The 18,285-nt window shown below is 54.3% G+C and overlaps 1 protein-coding gene and 1 long non-coding RNA gene across 8 annotated transcripts in view; one reads left to right on the top strand and one right to left on the bottom strand.

The window, feature by feature from the left end:
- Positions 1-11,982, bottom strand: part of LOC115523291 — a 23,387-nt gene extending 11,405 nt beyond the window's left edge. Inside the window, exons 1-2 of the long non-coding RNA XR_003971695.1 lie at positions 11,739-11,982; positions 3,742-3,756 (exon numbers count right to left, since the gene is read on the bottom strand). This is a non-coding gene — a long non-coding RNA (uncharacterized LOC115523291). The remainder of the gene's footprint in view (positions 1-3,741; positions 3,757-11,738) is intronic.
- On the top strand, positions 3,190-18,285 carry CX3CR1 (C-X3-C motif chemokine receptor 1). Of its 7 annotated transcripts, none has more exons than XM_030329168.1 (4): positions 4,259-4,342; positions 11,295-11,520; positions 14,949-15,029; positions 15,601-18,285. In XM_030329168.1, exons 2-4 carry the CDS (start codon positions 11,476-11,478, stop codon positions 16,678-16,680), a joined length of 1,206 nt encoding a protein of 401 aa, XP_030185028.1. In that variant the 5' UTR covers positions 4,259-4,342; positions 11,295-11,475; the 3' UTR covers positions 16,681-18,285. The 7 variants fall into 7 exon arrangements, with proteins under 7 accessions (XP_030185026.1, XP_030185028.1, XP_030185032.1 ...); XM_030329169.1 differs by having other exon boundaries at positions 4,271-4,342; positions 11,266-11,520; XM_030329170.1 differs by lacking the exon at positions 4,259-4,342 and adding an exon at positions 4,350-4,652.

Genomic DNA, 18,285 nt, shown 5'->3' with positions numbered 1-18,285 from the left:
CCCCCTCCCCTCCACTCCACCGCTGCTTTATTTTTCTGAAGATGTCATTTTCATCCTGTTGCCTAACCCGGGCTTTAAGCATGAGACTCAGCTCCGTGGTCTGATTAAGAGCAGAGACGATGGTTTCTCAACCTTGATCATTCCCCACGTGGGTCTTCTTAAACATCTTATTCTCTTTTAAAAAAAAATTTTTTTTTTTTTATTTGAGAGAAAGAGAAAGAGACAGAGCAAATGGGGGAGAGGGGCAGAGGGAGAAAGAGAGAATCGCCAGCAGGCTCCACACACAGTGCAGAGCCTGATGCAGGGCTGGATCCCACGATCCTGGGGTCATGACCTGAGCTGAAATCAAGAGTCAGATGCTCAACCGACTAAGCCCCCCGGGGACCCCGACATTGTATTCTTAATCTCCTTTCATGAAATTTTTTCAACATAGATATGCTATCAGTTTATGTACTGTGTGTGTGTCCACACCGTAGAATCGTCACCCCCCTGGAGACATCGTCACCCCCACTGAGAATGTGTGGCATAGACCAGGAAATCTAAATGCTAAATTCAAATCCTGTCTTTGCCACATACGAGCTGGATGGCCTTGAGCAAGTTACATAACCTCTCCTCCCCTCAGTGTCCTCACCTGTTAGCGTTACAGCTGATTCTGGGGTCACTGGGTTACATGAGTTCACATCTGCTGTGCTGCATAAAGGTTTGCTGTGGTTATGCCCAAGCCCCCCCTCCTCCTACCCCCCCCTCCCCGCCACCGCCACCAGCCCGTAGCAGAAAGTGGGAATATCCTAGGCTAGCATTCAAGGCATAAGCATATCCTTACCTCCTTTTGCTGGGTCTCTCCCACAAAGCTTTATTCAGACCAAGTCTCCAGTCCTCACCTGTCTTGTGTGTCTGTGCCTATCACTGCCACGCTGTTCCCGCCAGCCTCACGGCGTCTCCACTATGGCTCTTGCCTGGAAGCCCGCCCAGCACCCTTATCCCTCCACCCAACAGAAAGCAGGCTACTGTTGTCAGTTACCGTCTCCACTGGAAGAGAAACTGAGGGTGATAAGGACTTGCAAGCGAGTGTAGGGAAGACAAATCTCTTTTTTTTTTCCCCTTAGTTTATTTATTTATTTTAAGGAGGGGGAGGGGCAGAGAGAATTTCCCAAGCAGGCTCCATACTGTCAGTACAGAGCCCGACGTGGGGCTCGATTTCAAGAACCAAATTGTGAGATCACGACCTGAGCCAAAATCAAGAGTCGGACACTCAACTGACTGAGCCACCCAGGTTTCCCAAAAGGACAAATAATTCTTATCCTTCACTGGATTCTACCAGTCTTCCCAGGGTCCCATCTGTAAGGTGTCTCAGAGGTCCCATCCAAGTCACCCAAAACTGTTGTGGAGGAAAAATAATTTCCCCTCTACCCTTCTGAGTTCTTGGCTGAGGCCTCTGTAACAAACGACTACCAAAAGAAACGCAAATAGGTTATTAACATGTATGCATCGTATATGCCTGGGGGGTAGGCAGGAAAAATGAGTGTCTCCTCACGTTGGCTTAGAATTCAGGCTTAAACACCCGCTTAATAAGGAGAAGGCAGGGCTATGCGTTCTTCTCGGGAGACAGTCAGTGATTTGGAGGAAAGATGGAAGGGTCTTTGGAAGAAGAGATGGGAAGGGTGACAGTTTGTGACCCAGTGTGTCCGGATGTGGTGGCGACTTCTAGTCTCCTCTCCTGTGACAAGTGTCCGTGCTCCCCGGTGGGTGGTAGAAACTCCAGGGGAGAGGATCTACGGCACCCGAGCTCCTTTTGGGGACTCTGAGTTCAGGCAGATCGGGAGGGTCAGAGACAGCCTCCCCCGTATCTGCTCTTTCTCGAGCCCAAAATGATCAACATATCAAAGTGGCACATTCTGCTGCTCTTCACAAGGAACAGCTCAGGCGAGGGGGAGAAGCCAAAGGGTCTGTGAGAGGGAGGGGTGAAGACCCAAGGAATGGGGCAGCACAGTGGGGGAGCCCTGGGGAGGGGTGAGCAGGGGCCCAGGGAGAACCTGTCCAGCCTTTACCGAGGTCTGTGGAGGCGTGGCCCGTGCGGGAAGGCCGCTGGGGCTCTCCCGTGGCTCGGAGTGGACAGAGAAGGCAAAGCCCCAGCTGCACTTTCCTTGGCCCGTTTCTCAGGGTGGTGCTGCCGGCCTCAGGGATGAGGTCACGTCTCCCTCAGGGCCGCCGGACAGGCTCGCTCGCCACTGGCCATAAAACGGCACGTTCCTCAAGCCCAGGGTTCCTCTCCCCTGGTGCAACCTCCTTCGTGTGCAAGCTGTGCGTGCGGGCCTGCCACGTGCGTCACCCTGTAGGATTGGGGAGGCGAGGGAACCGGCACAAAAAAGCATCCCACTTGCTGGGCCGTGACTCACGGTCCGGTCTGCTGCCAGCTCCTATGGGACAGCGAAAGCTGCTGTGTTAGCATCTAAGAGGTGGGCTGGCAGCCGGGCCCGCCAGCCGGGTGAGGTGCGAAGGGGAGCGCAGCCCCCACAGGCACTGGTGGGGAGGTGGTTAGAGCAGGGTGGGACCCCCGGAGGGGAAGGGGCAGGGGCAGGATCTTGCCCGGGCCGTGCTTACTGGCCTGGGGCTGAAACTCCCAGTGAGCAGAACCCACAGAGGGGTCAGGTGCGCAGTTTGCATTTTGGAGGAGAATGGTCAACGGGGGCAAATGGCAAGAGGTGTGAGGGCCACGGATGGGCAGGGGAGGCGATGCAGACCCTGGCTGGGGACAAAGACGCAGAGCATCAGATCGCAGAGGCGGTCGCTGACGGGCGGCGGGAGAGGCTGTCCAGGAAGACGGGACAGCTGATGAGGATAACGGTGCAGTGGGTGAGGTTGTCCGGGAAGACTGTGTGACTGCGAGAGAGAGAGAGAGAGAGAGAGAGTCTTGGCAGGATCCCAGAGAGGCGCTCTCGGAGAAGCAGGAGGGGAGTCACAGGCAGGCGAAGGGAGGCCGAAGCAGCTGGCCCCGCCGGGTGGCCCCTGAGACAGGTGGCTCTGGGGTGGGGATGAGGAAGGGCAGGCGTGGGGGTGGGGTGCCGCAGCATCCTGGCCAGAGGGAAAGGAGGAAGGGAAACCGAGGCCGCAGACTTCCTCAAATGCCAGCAGGTCGGTCGCCCAGCCGGCAGCACCACCGTCCCACCCATAGCTCGGTCCTGGGGTCCTGGCGGCCGGGACCGAGGAGGCCGGGTGGGGAGCGCACAGCACAGCCCTGCCCGCAGAAAGACACAGCTCCGACGGCCACAGCAGTGCAGGGGCGCAGGCTGCAGGATGGGCCGTGAGGAGCCAGGCAGGCCTCGGAGGAGTCCCCTGATCCTTTAATAAACGTGGCCCACAGGTGCCAGACCCCAGCCAGGCCCCAGGGGAGGGAGGGATCGGCAGTAGAATTTGCCTGGTAGGTGAGCCAGGCAGGTGGGTCCGGGCAGGCACCGGCTTCGAGCCAGGGCAGGCAGCGGGAGAGTAGCCCGGAGAGTCAGGCCCAGCTGTTCCCCGTCTGGCGGACCGGGGCGGGCTGTGGGAGACGGTGGGGACAGAGCCTGCCCTGGTTTGTGGGTGAAGCTTGTGCCCGGCACACATGTGCCTCCGGCTTGACCGGAGGGCCTAGGGAGGCCCTGAGTGCCTTGATGGAGGGAGGCGAGGGGAAAATAAATCAGAAGCCCCTACCAAGTGCCAGGCACTCACTAAGTGCCTTTTGTGCCAATGCCTCTCAGAAGCCACGCACTTGCCAATCTCCTAAGAATTTCATCAAAATGCAGCCTGATTCAGTGGCGGGGCCCGAGGTGCCACATGTCTGTAAGCTCCCGGTGCCTGGGGCCTCGCTTTGGAGAGAGAAGCTGTACTTCATTTCATCCACACCCCAGGGCAGCCGGGTGAGTACCGTGGGCTCTCTTTTCACACGCAAGGAAACTGAGGTACAGTGGCTTTTGGTGGCTCACGAGACCTACACTGTTTCCTGTCCTGCCCGCCACAATGGGGGCAAATAACACAGCCCCCACACCGTCACGTCCTCCAGTCCCCTGCTTTGTGTGTCCCCCAGACTCAGTCCCCCAGGTTTGTGAATTCAGACCCTCCTGCCATCAGCTGGCCTCCAGCCTGGAGCTTCTGAGCTCGCCTGCGGCGGTATCTAAAGAAACCAGGCAGGCCTTGGAGTGAACCTCACAGGAAACCAGAGACTATTGGCTAACTTTGCGAATAAAGATGCCCTCGGGGGGGGGGTGGGGTGGGAAGGGAAATACTCCGTGACAGACAGACAGAGGGACGGGGTGGCTGATTGTCACAATTGTCAAGTCCAGAAGTTCCCTTCCCAGGCCCAGCCCAGGTAGGAAACAGAGAACTGGCCAGCACCTGTGGGCTCGCGGGGTGGGGCACGGTGGTCAGAGGTCACCGTGGGTTACAGATGCTGGTTTTCGCTTTACGTGCTAAGAGGGACCACTTTCCGGAAGATGTTGCTGCCGAAGGGCCAAGGGGCTCGAGGGGTGGCGGGCAGCGTGTGATCAGACCATTTGGGACGCGCTCAACGCGGGGTGCGATTAGAAGCATCAGCACTTACATGCCAGGGGACGAGTAGACATTCCCTGAAAACAAATGGCATCTGGATGAGAGTGAGGAAGTATTAGGCGCTTTTTAAGGTAAATAGTAAGGAAGTTGTTATTTTGTATAAAAAGAGTTCTTATTCTTTTAGAGACTCATACTTACCTGTTTATGGGTGAAATGCTATGATTCCTGGATCTGTTTTTAATTAATGTAATAGGGTATGAAGTAGAATTGCATGGGACAGTGACCATGAGTTGCTAATTGAAGCTACGTGATGAGCCTGGGGGCTCTCTCTGCCTTTATGTAGGTTAGAAAATTTTGTAAGAAAAAATGTTTAATGTAGAATCTGCATTTTAGTTTTTATTTATTTTTTTAATTTTTTTTCAATGTTTATTTATTTTTAGAGAGAGACAAAGCGCAAGCGGGGGGATGGGGGGCAGAGAGAGAGGGAGACACAGAATCCGAAGCAGGCTCCGGGCCCTGAGCTGTCAGCACAGAACCCGATGCGGGGCTCGAACTCATGAGCCACGAGCTCATGACCTGAGCCCGAGTCAGATGCTTAACCGACTGAGCCACCTTGCATTTTAAATGTAAATATAACTATGCTTAATACGGATATAAGAATATGCATGGACATTGGATGGGAAAGGGCAAAAAGCTAGCTGTGGTTGATTCCGGGAAGTTGGATGGTGGAAAGTTTGGTTCTGTCTTGTTTTTCCTTTTCTTCCCGTGCTTTTGCGGTGCCTCCTACGTTTTTTTATAAAGCGCACCACTGCATTTCCAGCGACAACCATTTTAATGAATAAATCGCTGACACAAATTCGATGTCCAATGCTGTTGTAATCACTCTGAGGACACGGCCTCAGAAGGTTCGTGCCGTGGGAAAACCGTCTCAGGAATTATGAGCGGACACACACATGGGTGCAAGACAGGAGGAAACACGTTGAGGTCCGGTTGACGACTGGCCGGACCCGTCACTTCTCATTACTTGACCTTTATCTCACAGGTTCTGTAGTCTGCGCTCTGTAGGTTGACAGCCGAGCTCAGAGAAAGGCCAGGGAGCTCTAGGATTTCCCCTCCTCCAGAAAAGTTCATTTTCTTTTTCAAATGCGTTAAAGTTTATTTGTGTGTTTAGAGAGACAGAGGGTGCGCGAATGAGCAGGGGAGGGGCAGAAAGCGAGGGAGAGAGACCAAACTCCAAGCAGACTCTGCACCGCCAGCACGGGAGCCCCACCAAGGCCTCGAACCCACAAACTCGGAGATCATGACCTGAGCCGAAGTCAAGAGTCCGACGCTTAATGGACTCAGCTGCGCAGGCGCCCCCCTTTTTCCAAGTACTTTCTTCCCGTTTTAAAATTTTATTTATTTTTGAGAGAGAGAGAGGGCACGTGCGCAAGCAGGGGAGGGGCAGAGACAGAGGACAGACAGAGGATCCCAAGCAGGCTCTGCGCTGACAGCAGACAGCGGGGGCTCAAACTCACGAACCGCGAGGTCATGACCTGAGCCGAAGTCAGACGCTCGAGCGGCTGAGCCACCCAGGCGCCCCCTGAAATGCTTTACACAGAAAACTCAAGGTAGAAAACAACCTGACCCCAAAAGAAAGAAGAAGGTTGGATTGTGTGAGAAGCAGACGAGAAAGTTCCCTGGGGAAGCTTCTGCGGGGCAGGTCAGCCCATGCCCGGGGTTGCCTGGGAGGGGACTGGGCCCTGTAAGAGGACGCAGGCAGGAACTGGGCTGCTGAGCCTTGGACACCACTGTTTGTCTGCCTGTCTGTCTGCATGTCCGTCTGTGTGTATGCACGCAAGTATGGTTCCGCGTCTTTTGCCTGCCTCTTTGCTTGGCTTCATTTTCACGCAGGGAATCAGGGCAGGACGTGGCTCTTGCCCGCCCGCCAGGGAAGGGGGCACCGACTGTGTGTCAGCCACACGCCCAGCCATACCCTAGCCGGGCTCCACGGCCGTCACTCTCTGCGTCACAGTGGGTAGGAGAGGCAGTTGGGCTTTGGAAGCCCTGACTCTGCACCTGACCTTGCTAAGCCTCGAGTCCTGCTTTAAAATGAATACCAGCCGTGAGCTGAGAATCGCTGAAGGCGAGTGACGGGTGGAGGTCGAATATCTGTATCAAGGGCAAGGTATATCCAGTTCTGGCCACACCGTCTGGCCCGTATTTGGTGCTCAAGAAACAATATGGGTTGTCATTGTGGGAAGCCGCGGATCGGAAAGTTTGTGCGCCTTAAGACCACTAACCACGTTCAAATGCGGTTACGAGGGGCCGGGAGGAGGACGTATGCCAGAGCCCATCAGGTCAGAACCGGCATCCACTCCCCAGCCCATCCTCCCCCAGGAGACACCTCATCGCGCACCCCCGCCCCCCTCCCGCCCCGGGCCGGGTTGTAGAAAGGCAGCAGTATTGGGGAGGGCCCCACACCAGAGACCCTGGCCTCAGAGACCGTCCATCTCAGGGTCTGGGCCATTCAGCTACCCCCTCCCCGGCTCAACCTCTGACCTGGAACAGAGGCCTCGGCTACCCGTTTTGTTCAGGCTCAAATATTTCCCGCCGAAGGTGTTCAGAGCCAGCGCCCCCCGTGCACGAGCCAGACAGGGAGGCGGACTCCTGCCGTCCAACAACGGGTCACAGTTACGAAGAGGCACAGCCACGGTGGCACAGGCCAGGTCTCCGCTGCCTTTTCCGGGAACTTGCTCTCATTCCCAGCAGCACAGTCTAGGGATTCCAAGGGCTTGCAACACTGGCTCTGCCCAGGAGGGCCAATGCTGGCGCTTCCGGCCGAGTCGTGATCCCGCCCGCCCTCCCTAGGGGCTCAGAAACGCGCTGGCTGCCGAGGGCTGGAATTCTCTCGGCCCTGCAGCCACACCTCCTCCTCCGGTCTGGCCAAAGAGCAACTATTTCGGATTATGAACCTTTGTAGGGAAGGAAACCTAGCTCGCGTCTCTTTAAATGTTTTTCTAAAGTATTTTTGCAGGCCCTCTTTGTCCTTTTCCTTAAACCTAAGTTCCACGTCAAATGCAGCACGCTCAAAGAACAGTGTGCAGGCTCACGACTTACAGATCAGTCTCGCACCCAACCAGCAGCCAGGCAGCAGGAGAGACCCAGGCCGGCCCCCATCCAGCGGCCGGCCCCCCTCACTTCCCTTCCTGACTGCCACCCTGCCCTCCCCGAAATCCCCACAACCCTGATCGTGATGGCCATTGCTCCCTCACTCGTCCTTAGGGCTTTACCCACCTAGATATGCATCCCTGCACAATACGCATTGCCGTTGCCCGCTCCTGACCTTTATATGCACGGATTCACACAGTCGGTCTGCTCTGGAGTCTGCATTTTTAAAATGCATCCGTGCCGTGGGAGATGTGGATGAACGCGCGCAAATGTTCGCGGGGGCGTTGTCCACAGAGACCTCGCCCTGCAAGCCAGCCAGGAGTACGACGGTGAGGTAGATAATCGTGGACCGCTCGCACACTGCCTGCCTATACAGCAATGGCAATGAGCGGGCTTGACCCTAGGGAACATGCCTATGCTCAGTGCCTTCGGCTTCAGTGCCCCCCCCCACCCACCCCCGCTCCCCACCTCCACCTTCGTTTACCTGGAAGATTGCCCCGGCTTCAAGACTCAGCTGAAATGATCCAGCCCCTGGGTCTCCCCCTAGCTTTTCCCCTGATAGTCTGCTACTGAACAGTAACCACAATTCCCAGAGACTCTATCTTAGCCACGTTTACCTCCATAGAATTTAGCACAGCACCTACTGTTGGGGAAGTCAAATAAAAACTAAGATCTCCAACCCAGAAAAAACCTCTCACCGAGATAACAGGGAAAACACGGTTACTGTTAAACAGACAGGCCACCAGAATGTGATGGGCATCACGGACAATCCGCTGAGAGACGGCAGAGATGGGGGGAGATGGAATCTCACCCTTTCACAGGGCCCAGCGGTTAGGATCCGTGCCGTGAGAGAGCACACCTAGTTCTCAGCCACACACTGTCATCCTAACTCTGCCGTGATAACTGAAGGGACCGTCTGTGATAGCTGGCTGGCTTCTTTCAGAGAAGAAATAGACTCCTGTCTTTAAGACGGGAGGATTTTTGCAATTTGAAGCAGAAGGACACCCGCCCAAGTTAGGCTCCTACCCTTCCACAGAAACTGGGAGACACAGGTGCTAATTCTTGATGTTTATATTTCCTTTTTTTTTTTTTTTAAGTTTATTTATTTTGAGAGAGACAGAGACGGCGCGAGCGGGGGAGGGGCAGAGCGAGGGAGAGAGAGAGGCCCAAGCTGTCAGCGCGGGGCCGGATGCAGGGCTTGAACCCATGGAACCACGAGATCATGACCTGGGCCGAAACCAGGAGTCAGGGCTCTACAGACTGAGCCACCCAGGTGCCCCTTGATGTTTATATTTCAAAGAAAGGAGCCCCAGGCCCCTGAGAAAGATTCCTGGGACATAAAGCAGACAAAAGACGTGATCGCGTTCCCAAAAGGACGCGTGTCGTCATTTCAAAGAGAGGAGAAAACACTCCAGTGATGAGTTCCCTTTTGTTTTGTTTTTCTTTTTAATGTTTTTTGTGTTTTATTTTATATTTGAGAGAGAGAGCGAGCATGAGCAGGGGAGGGGCAGAGAGACAGAAACGGAATCCGAAGCAGGCCCCAGGCTCCGAGCTGTCAGCACAGAACCCGACTCGGGGCTCAAACTCACGATCGGGTGAGATCATGACCTGAGCCCAAGGCAGACGCCTAAGCGACTGAGCCCCCCAGGCGCCCCCAGCGACGAATTTCCTAAAGCAAATGCCCTAGGAATGAGGAGGCAGAGGACAATCTCTTCCCTTATTTTCAGCAGGGAGAATTAAGCCTCTTATTTTGAATTGTTATTTGTCCTTACAAAGATACATAATTAGCTTAGTTAATAATTTATTTAAAATCCATCTCTTCCTCAATTGCCAGAAAAAAAGCCCTAAAACATTTCCTTTCAGAATTTCACAGTTTGGCAGGGACGGATAAACACCACAATGTGCTCGGAAGACGAAAGGAGAGGGCGGTGTGTCCAACCCAGAGCAAAAGCAGCTTCCGGAAAGGGCTGGCTCACCCAGGAGGCTCTCACCTCCGGTCTGGCTTTCTCCTGTTGCTGCTTCTGGCTTGGGGTGTTTGGCCCGTGGAAACGGGGGGGGGGGGGGGGGGTGAGGCCCTGTGGTCGCAGGTAGATTGGTTGCCGAGGTGTAGACAGCCGCTCCGTTTACTTGCACGGGGGACGGGCTGCGAGGTGCAGAATGTGCCCTTCTAGCTCCTTGGCGTGCAGTTCAAGGCCCTTCCACCTGCCCTTCTTTTGCCCTCTCATCCTTACCTCTCCCTGCATCCCCCGGGGTGTCTCTTATAAAATCAGCTGTCCTTGTAAGTGGGAAAACCATCAGGACCTGGGAAAACCCTGTGCCCAAGCGGCCAGGGGTGTGGGCTTGGGGGCCACACTGGAAACCTTCCTCTGTAGGCCAAGGTGAAGACTTGTCAGGGCTGAAATCCAGCTCTCTGCCTCCAGATGGAACCTCATCTGAACTCGGGCAGGCTGTGAGCCCAGAAGCGTCATGTTCCCTGGGCAGGCCACTGAAGAGTCACTTCTCGTGACACTAAGCCGTGCTTTTACCGCCCCAGGACGCATGTCGTGCTTAAAGACTATTTCCTTCTGTTTGGTCCTTGTCGAAAAATTAAAACACGCCAACGACATCCGTGTCACCGTGTGTTTGAAGGCAGGCAATGAGCTGAGCCTACAGCCTTCAGCCTCTTCTTCTCCAGAGAAAAGGACTCCAAATTTCCTTGCCACCATTGATGAGAGCTAGATTCGGGGGTCTGGCCGTGAGGACTCCCTAGTTGTGGCTGGAGAGGAAATGTCCCCGCCTTGTTCATTTCCTGACTGCCTGCCTTTTGCCTGACGGTCAGACTACCGGGTTCTGAGTCCCGAGGGGAGAGACCCGGGGAAAGTGGTCAGGCTCGCATCGTGGACCATCTTCTTTGGCGGGGGAGGGAGGGGGCTGTGACTACTATTTCTCGTTCCAACTCTAGAGAAGTGGTCCACAATAGCCTGCACACTCCTCCTCCAAGAGGGGAAGCCTGGGGGCGAGGCGGGAGCATGGCTCTGTGGAGAGATACACCTGGTTCTGCTGTTCCCTGGACAAGCTTCCCCGATCTCCCGGAGCGTCCGCTGGCTCATTTGTACGGGAGGGACAACCATCGCATGCGGGCCTGTAGACAGAATCGAAGAGGGGCTTGTGTATGGAGTGTGCTAGTCCGTGGGCACCGAAGAAGGGCAGCCTCCTCTCCTTCCACAGCGGGCTCTCCGAGGATAACTTTAGGCTCTGGAACATTCTCGGGCTCAGTGGCACCCCCACAAAGAACGATGGGGTCAGGGCTCTAGCAGTCTGTACTTTCCTCTAATTCCCTTTGGTTCAAAAGAACAAAAATGATGGGGCACCTGGGCGGCTCAGTCGGTTAAGTGTCCCGCTTCGACTCAGGTCATGGTCTCACGGTCCGCGGGCTCGAGCCCCGAGTCGGGCTCTGTGCTGACAGCGCAGGGCCTGGAGCCTGCTTCCCATTCTGTGTCTCCCTCTCTGTCTGCCCCTCCCCAGCTCTCACTGTCTCTCTCTCTCTCTCTCTCTCTCAAAAAAGTAAACAAACATTAAAAAAGAAAATTAAACCACAATTCTATCGGCATTTAGACGGAGCCTCTAACCCGGTCTTCACTCAGGGGCCTAAAAAGCCATCAGCGGAGACCCCAGAGGGAAAACCACCAACCGGCCAAGGAACATCAAACACAAGAAGACACACAGGATCCAGCAGGCAGTGAGCAGGATGTGAAGGCAAAAGATGGGGGAAGCGGCCCGAAAAGGATGTGGGACTGAAGAGGAAAGTGGACTTGGGCCACTTAAATGAAAAGGGAAGTAGAGAACAGGGAAGCTGATTGGAAACACTGGGTAAATGATGACCCCAAAAAAGTTAAAAAATAAATGAGCAGGCCTGAGAAAAGGAAGTGGGCCAGAGTTGGAGGGGGGGTGGGGGCGGGCAGCAGGGCAGGATCGGAGAGGGAGTGAGTTTATACTTGGGTGGGAAACGCATGTGCACTCAAAGCTCTGCTTCTGGGTTCAGCACAGACTCTTGCAGCTGGACGGCATTTAGCAAAACCTTGACTTACGGGAAGAGAGGGCGAGGAGGCCTGAGAACGGCCGGGAGGGGTTGTGTGATTGCTGGCCACAGCCCTCAGCGGGTGGTTCACCCCAACACCTATCCTTCCTCTCGCACCCCCATCTGTATGACACCAGGCTGATGAGGCCCCGCAGAGAAAGCTTATCTGCTTGGATCCCTCACTCGGTTCCTGGTGGCCTCGGGGGCCTGGAAAGCCCGTGTCCGGCCCATCAGACCCCCGGCGGCCCTTCAACCTGCCCCGGAGACCACCCTCGAGGACTGTCCCCAGCTTTAAGCTCATCCCCCAGTCCTGGGACATCTCAGAAGCTCCAGGAATTAGAGGATCCACCTTTCCCAAAAAGTTCCCTCCCTTGATAAGGCTACGAAATTCAGAGGAACATTCAACGCACGAGGCATCCACTAAGCGCTCAGGGTTCAAGCAAGGGCCGCTGGCCTGGGATCAGGAAAGACACTTGTGTGCCCCGTTGGCACGTCTGGGAACCGGACAATTAAAAGGCCACCGTCATTACCAGTCCCACAGGGCAATTTGGAATGAAGGTCTAGGATACAATACTTGTATTCCTACAAGTATTCCTGGGGCATTGGCTCTGTGCCAGGCCCCTCCCTCTGTTGAACACTGGTCCACAGAGCTGAAGGAGACACCGGTCCTCGCTCTGGAACTCCCAGTCTCGGGCAGGACACACAGGCTGGCCGCGTGTGAGCCCCCACTGCAGCCGTGCCACAGGCCAGCTGTGCGGCCTTGAGCAAGTTACTTGCCTTCTCTGAGTACATCTACTTGTCCATAGAGATCGTTGTCCTTTTACGTGTCGGCTCCCGTTTATTGAGCATGAACCACAGGCTTCCATATTAGACTGTCTGCTTACTTATTTCATTTTCCATGTAACTCGTATTTTTGTTCATTTTTAAAATGTCAAGTGAATTAAATGAAAATTCCCCCCCCACACACACAGGTAATATGTGTTTAGCAATGAGCCTGAGAACTGAGTAAAAATTCAGTAAAGGTTTGTTGACTCTCCCCTTTGCCCTCTCCCCCCAGAAAATCTGAAAAGAAAATACCTGTTATTTCAGGGGAAAAAAAATAAAAAGAACTTTACAGATGGGATATCCACAACGCCTAGGGTGGGAGCGAACAGCACAACAGTTCACGGGAGACCCGGATGGTTGCAGAGGTCCAAAGTGCTTCTGTTTCCTCACCAAATGCATTTATTTGAGTGCCTGCTGTATGCAACACACCGTGCCGGGCGCATTCCTCAGAATGGTGCTGTGGGCAGACGTGAGAATGAGTCCCAGTCTTGCGATGAGGGACGTCAGACTCAGAGGTTCCAAGTTCACCCGAGGTCACTTGGCCAGAGGGCAGACGTGAGATTCAGCCAAGGGAGAGCCCGAGCCTGCCCACCTCCCCGCTGTCCCTCCTCAGTGACCCAGGGACTCCTGCTCGATTTAGAGGAGATCCCTGTGGGTAGGGCACAGTGCCGAGGGTGGAAATTAAGCCTATTTCATGCAGATTTGGCAAAATCAAGCCAACCCACCAGCACAGTTTCTGGGCTGCTGGCCCCAGCACAGGCACGAAGAGATGCCACACAGTCTCATTGTCCTTGGCCTCCTGTCAAGGCCAGCTTCGCCAGCTCCTTTCCCTGGGGGAGAAGGGGGAAGGGAGAGGGTCGTAGCTCCAGGATCCCTGACTTACGACCACTGAGGGCTTGACTCATTCGCTCCTACACGGCTGTGCGTCTGGAAAGACGTTCAGCAAGCCACCTGCACGCAGGTAGGAATTTCCCCGTCTCCCCATATCTCCGCTCGAGCCATTTCAACCTGACATTTGTGTAGCTCGCAAAGGGTAGCATCTCAGCCATTTTCTGTGGTTGAACTTAAACATTATTTTTGTTTAAGTTTATTTATTTTGAGAGAGCGAGAGAGTGAGAGGGCGCATGCAGGAGGGGCAGAGACAGAGGGAGAGAGACAATCCCCAGTGGGCTCTGTGCTGACAGCGTGGGGCTCGATCCCACAAACCCATGAGCTCATGACCTGAGTCGAAATCAAGATTCAGACGCTCACGGCGCCTGGGTGGCCCGGTCGGTTGGGAGTCTGACTCTTGGTTCCAGCTCAGGTCATGATCTTGCAGTCCCTGAGTCCGAGCCTCACACCAGGCTCTGCGCTGACAGTACAGAGCCGGCTTGGGATTCTCTCTCCCTTTCTCTTTGCCTCTCCCGTGCTCGCTCGCTCACGCCCCCTCTCAAAATAAATGAATAAAAACTTTAAAAAAAGAGAGAGAGATGCTCGACTGACTGAGCCGCCCAATCACTGCTAAATTTAAACGTTATTGATTAAGGTCACAGCCAGAGATTTGTCTCTGAGAAAAGGGTATTGGCTGCTGAAAGCCAGGAACGCATACACTCTCCCTGGAGATGCTGGGAACGTCAGCCCAGGCTGAGAGGGCCCAGGGCAGAAAGGCTTAACCCACTTCGTCCCAGAAGAATCTGGATAAGATGCAAAGATGGGCCAGAACACAAAGCGGAGGCTGCGAGGGCGGGCCCTCACTTTGAAAGAGACACAGTCTGGGCAAAACCAGTGTGAAAAGGAGGCAGCAGGGTGTGGACACTCCCTTGGTTAAAAAGTGCGAACTTTGCTTTTGGTTGTGGTGGGGAGGGAGGCAGTGACAACCAGGAGGCGTGCTGTGAACATGCTTAGGGTTTCTCAGGGGCCCGTCTGTGGCATCACAAGGAAGAGGAGGAGGCTTCCGAGGGCCAGGGGGAAAGGGGAGCCCTTGCAGCCTCTGGAGTGAAGAACAAGCGAGCCCTGGCTAGGGAGGAGGGGGAGGAATGCGAAGTGTGACTTCCCAACCCGTGCAGAAACGTCTTCCCCTTCAATTTTTGTTCTGAAGGAAGCGGGGATTAAGAATCACGGGGGAAGGCCAGGCCAAAGTGAGGGCAGGGCTGGTAATTATGGGCTGAATTCACCACCCGGGCCCAGCACAGTAGGCTACTGGAGCACGGTCCCCCAGACGGGCTCCGCACCCCTTTCATGACCCTGTGATGGCAGTGGTGACACCCTCTTCACTTGACCTTGAGGGGTGGCCGTCTGTGGCTGTCTGCTTAGAACTAAGGCATTTCCGGCTTTTGGTGCTAACCCCAGAAAAGTCCTGGGCAAACGGAGACGAGGTGGTCACTCTAGAGTGTATGACTCTGTCTTATCCCTTCAGGAAGAGAAGGACCTGTTGGTTCCAAAAGGAAGGGGAAGAGAAAGGGATCTCAAAAACGAAGATGAGGGGCTCCGCGTACAGGTCTGCTCGAGGCTCTGGAGAGTATCTGAGACCTCTCTCTTCAGTCTTGGCTTCCTATGGGACAAATTGGGGTCCAGAGGGTGGAGGGGTGGGGATAAGGAAGGAAGCGGAGAATCGCTTCGGGGAAGTTTGGACTACAAGTGTGAATTATGGCTGCACCCCCACCATCCTCCCCCCTGTTCTCCACACCCATAGTCCTCTCTCCCACTATTGACACCCTGGTCAACCTTTTGGGTAGACGTTTGAAGATCCAAGAAGAAAAGATCTGCCTCGAGCTTTAAAAGGTCTGGATTCAAACGTTAGCTGAGCCGTTCGCTGCACAGCTCTGAACAAGTCCCTGAACCTCTCAGAGACCTGACTTCCTCTTCCGTCAGGGGAATCCTCTATGGCCTCTGTCAGGAGTCTGTCCGTCTTGGGGATTAAACAAGATGACGTGTGACACTGGGAAGTGTATCAGTTAGGCGCCCGACCGATACTTGTTTCTTTCAGCCTGCCCATGTGTGGGGCCAGCTAGAATCCCAACTGTTTCTCTGAGAACTAATACTGTTATTTGTTTTCCTCTCTGATCCAGGCCGTCGCCATGCCCACCCACTCCCCCAAATCAACTTTGGAATTCTTTGAGTACGATGAGTCGGCCGAAGCCTGTGATATGGGGGACGTTGTGGCCTTCGGGACCGTCTTCCTGTCCATACTTTACTCCCTTGTTTTTGCCTTTGGCCTGGTGGGAAATTTGCTGGTGGTGTTTGCCCTCACCAACAGCCGGAAGCCCAAGAGTATCACCGACGTCTACCTCCTGAACCTGGCCTTGTCGGATCTGCTCTTTGTAGCCACATTGCCTTTCTGGACTCACTACCTGATGAACGAGCAAGGCCTTCACAACGCCGTGTGCAAACTGTCTACGGCCTTCTTCTTCATCGGCTTTTTTGGAGGCATATTCTTCATCACCATCATCAGCATCGACAGGTACCGGGCCATTGTCCTGGCCGCCAACTCCATGAACACCCGGACCGTGCAGCATGGCGTCACCATCAGCCTGGGCGTCTGGGCGGCAGCCATCTTGGTGGCAGCACCTCAGTTCATGTTCACAAAACAAAAAGGAAACGAGTGCCTTGGTGACTACCCTGAGGTCCTGCAGGACCTCTGGCCCGTTCTCCGCAACGTGGAGGCAAATTTGCTTGGTTTCCTGCTCCCCCTGCTCGTTATGAGCTACTGTTACTTCAGAATCATGCGGACACTGTTTTCCTGCAAGAACCACAAGAAAGCCAAAGCCATTAAGCTGATCTTCCTGGTGGTCGTCGTGTTTTTTCTCTTCTGGACACCCTACAACATCATGATTTTTTTAGAGACGCTTAATCTCTATGACTTCTTTCCCAATTGTGACATGAAGAAGGATCTGAGGTTGGCCCTCAGTGTGACTGAGACAATTGCATTCACCCACTGTTGCCTCAACCCCTTTATCTATGCGTTTGCTGGAGAGAAGTTCAGAAGATACCTTTACCACCTGTATAGGAAATGCCTGGCCGTCCTGTGTGGTCGTCCTGTCCACGTCAGTTTCTCCCCATCTGAATCACAAACGAGCAAGCGGGAAAGCATTCTGAGCAGTAATTTTACTCACCACACCAGTGATGGAGATGCGTCCATCCTTCTCTGAGGGGATCCCCAAAGCCTTGCCCCTCTAGAGAGCCCGGAGTTCCCAAGCCTGCCACTGAATAACGAAGACAGATTTTTTGTTTGTCTGTGTCTTACGTGCAAGACACGACGGACCGAATCCTCCAAAACAACCCTGACGCGTTTCTGAGCAAAATGTGAGGGATGAGGGGTAGGCACGTCTCTAACTGCAAATGTCAGAGCTTTCTGTTCACAAAGGACAAAAATTCAACTCGCTGTAGCTTAGCTAAAGAGGAGGCGGGGCGTCTTATTCACATGGTAGTGTGAGCAAGAGAGTGGCTGAGCCCTCAGAGTATGTAGAAACTAGGGCTTGAGTCCAGCTAGAATTTTCCTCTCTAGGGCTCTCAAATCTCTGAGTGGTGACAGAGCTCCCAGACACAGCTTAGCCAACAGAGTGGGACTGAGAACAACTCCTCTCTGCTCCCAAGGTTAAAATTCCCAGGGAAGGGCTCTCATTGGCCGAGTTTGAATCAGATGCCCCTCCCTGGACCAGGTTGTGGTATTTACGCGGGGGAGAATAGATAAAATGGAGGCGTCCATTCCAATCTCATGGTTAGAGGTGCAGGAAGACATATGTCCAAGCAGCCGGGGGCAGGAGGGGGGTTGCTATTTTGACCCAATAGAACAAGAGCTGCCCACCTACCTTCCCATGTATCTGGCCCAGCCTCCTCACCGATCACACCAGCCAGCACGCACTGCCAGCCTGCTTCCTTAAATCCTTCTCTGTCATGCCTCCCGACCCGCGAAGGCAGTCCAGTGCCCCCTGCATCCAGTCCGAGACCCTCCATCACGTGGTCGCACCAACAGGTTCTCCATTTCGTCCCCTTCCCCAAAGAATCCAGCCTCTCGGCCAACCGGATCTCTTCCATCACGCATCATCACCTGCTCCTGGGTGCAGGGAGATGAAGAGAAGGAACCCTGACCCAAACTGACAAGGGATGGTTTCCAATCCCACCTTCATCACTCGCCAGCTGGGTAGCTCGGGGCCAGCCCAGCTTCAGCTCCTTATCTGTAGAATGGAAACCATGGTACTTTTCTCATAGGGAGCCTCCTTCCCGGCATGAGAAACCAGCCACCAGCCCTGGCAAGTGCCACCCCTCTTCTCTGGTTTCCAGACCTCGGCTTTCCCCCCCACCTGGTGCAGCGCTTACACGGCAGACCTGCCTTGAATATCCCTTTCCAGTGGCCTCGCGGCAAACCCCTGCCCATCCGGAGAGAACCCCCATCCTTCATGCCAACTTGGAGAGCCAAGGTCACAGACACTTTCACGTGTTTAGAGTTGAAAGCATCACGTGCAGACCCTTTCGTAATCTATTTGTCTCTTAACATCAGACCCCAAACGGTTCTCGGTTTCTACGTAGTTTTGTACCGTTTGCTTTAGAAGGCTCTGCCAGGCTGTGCACTGGTCGAAGGCAACTGACTCATCTCTGTATTTCTGACACATCCTTGGGAGTCATCATGTTGGTTCAGTTGGTGATAGAATGAATCGTGTTGCAGCAAGATCACGTCTCCTGCTTTGCTCACCATTGTCCTGTTGATAAACATTCCGCTTGTTGCCAGTATTTAGCAAATATATATTTCACAGCAC

This window comes from Lynx canadensis, chromosome C2, assembly GCF_007474595.2.
Source record: "Lynx canadensis isolate LIC74 chromosome C2, mLynCan4.pri.v2, whole genome shotgun sequence".
NCBI lineage: Eukaryota > Metazoa > Chordata > Mammalia > Carnivora > Felidae > Lynx > Lynx canadensis.
The sequence above is the reverse complement of the archived record's forward strand: the minus strand, read 5'-3'. Positions and strand labels throughout refer to the sequence as shown.

Coding starts and splice junctions, on each gene's coding strand:
- CX3CR1 (XM_030329166.2), top strand. CDS start 3,648: ATGGAGGGAGGCGAGGGGAAAATAAATCAGAAGCCCCTACCAAGTGCC. Junction 3,894..15,600: donor CCACACCCCAGGGCAGCCGG/GTGAGTACCGTG, acceptor TCTCTGATCCAG/GCCGTCGCCATGCCCACCCA.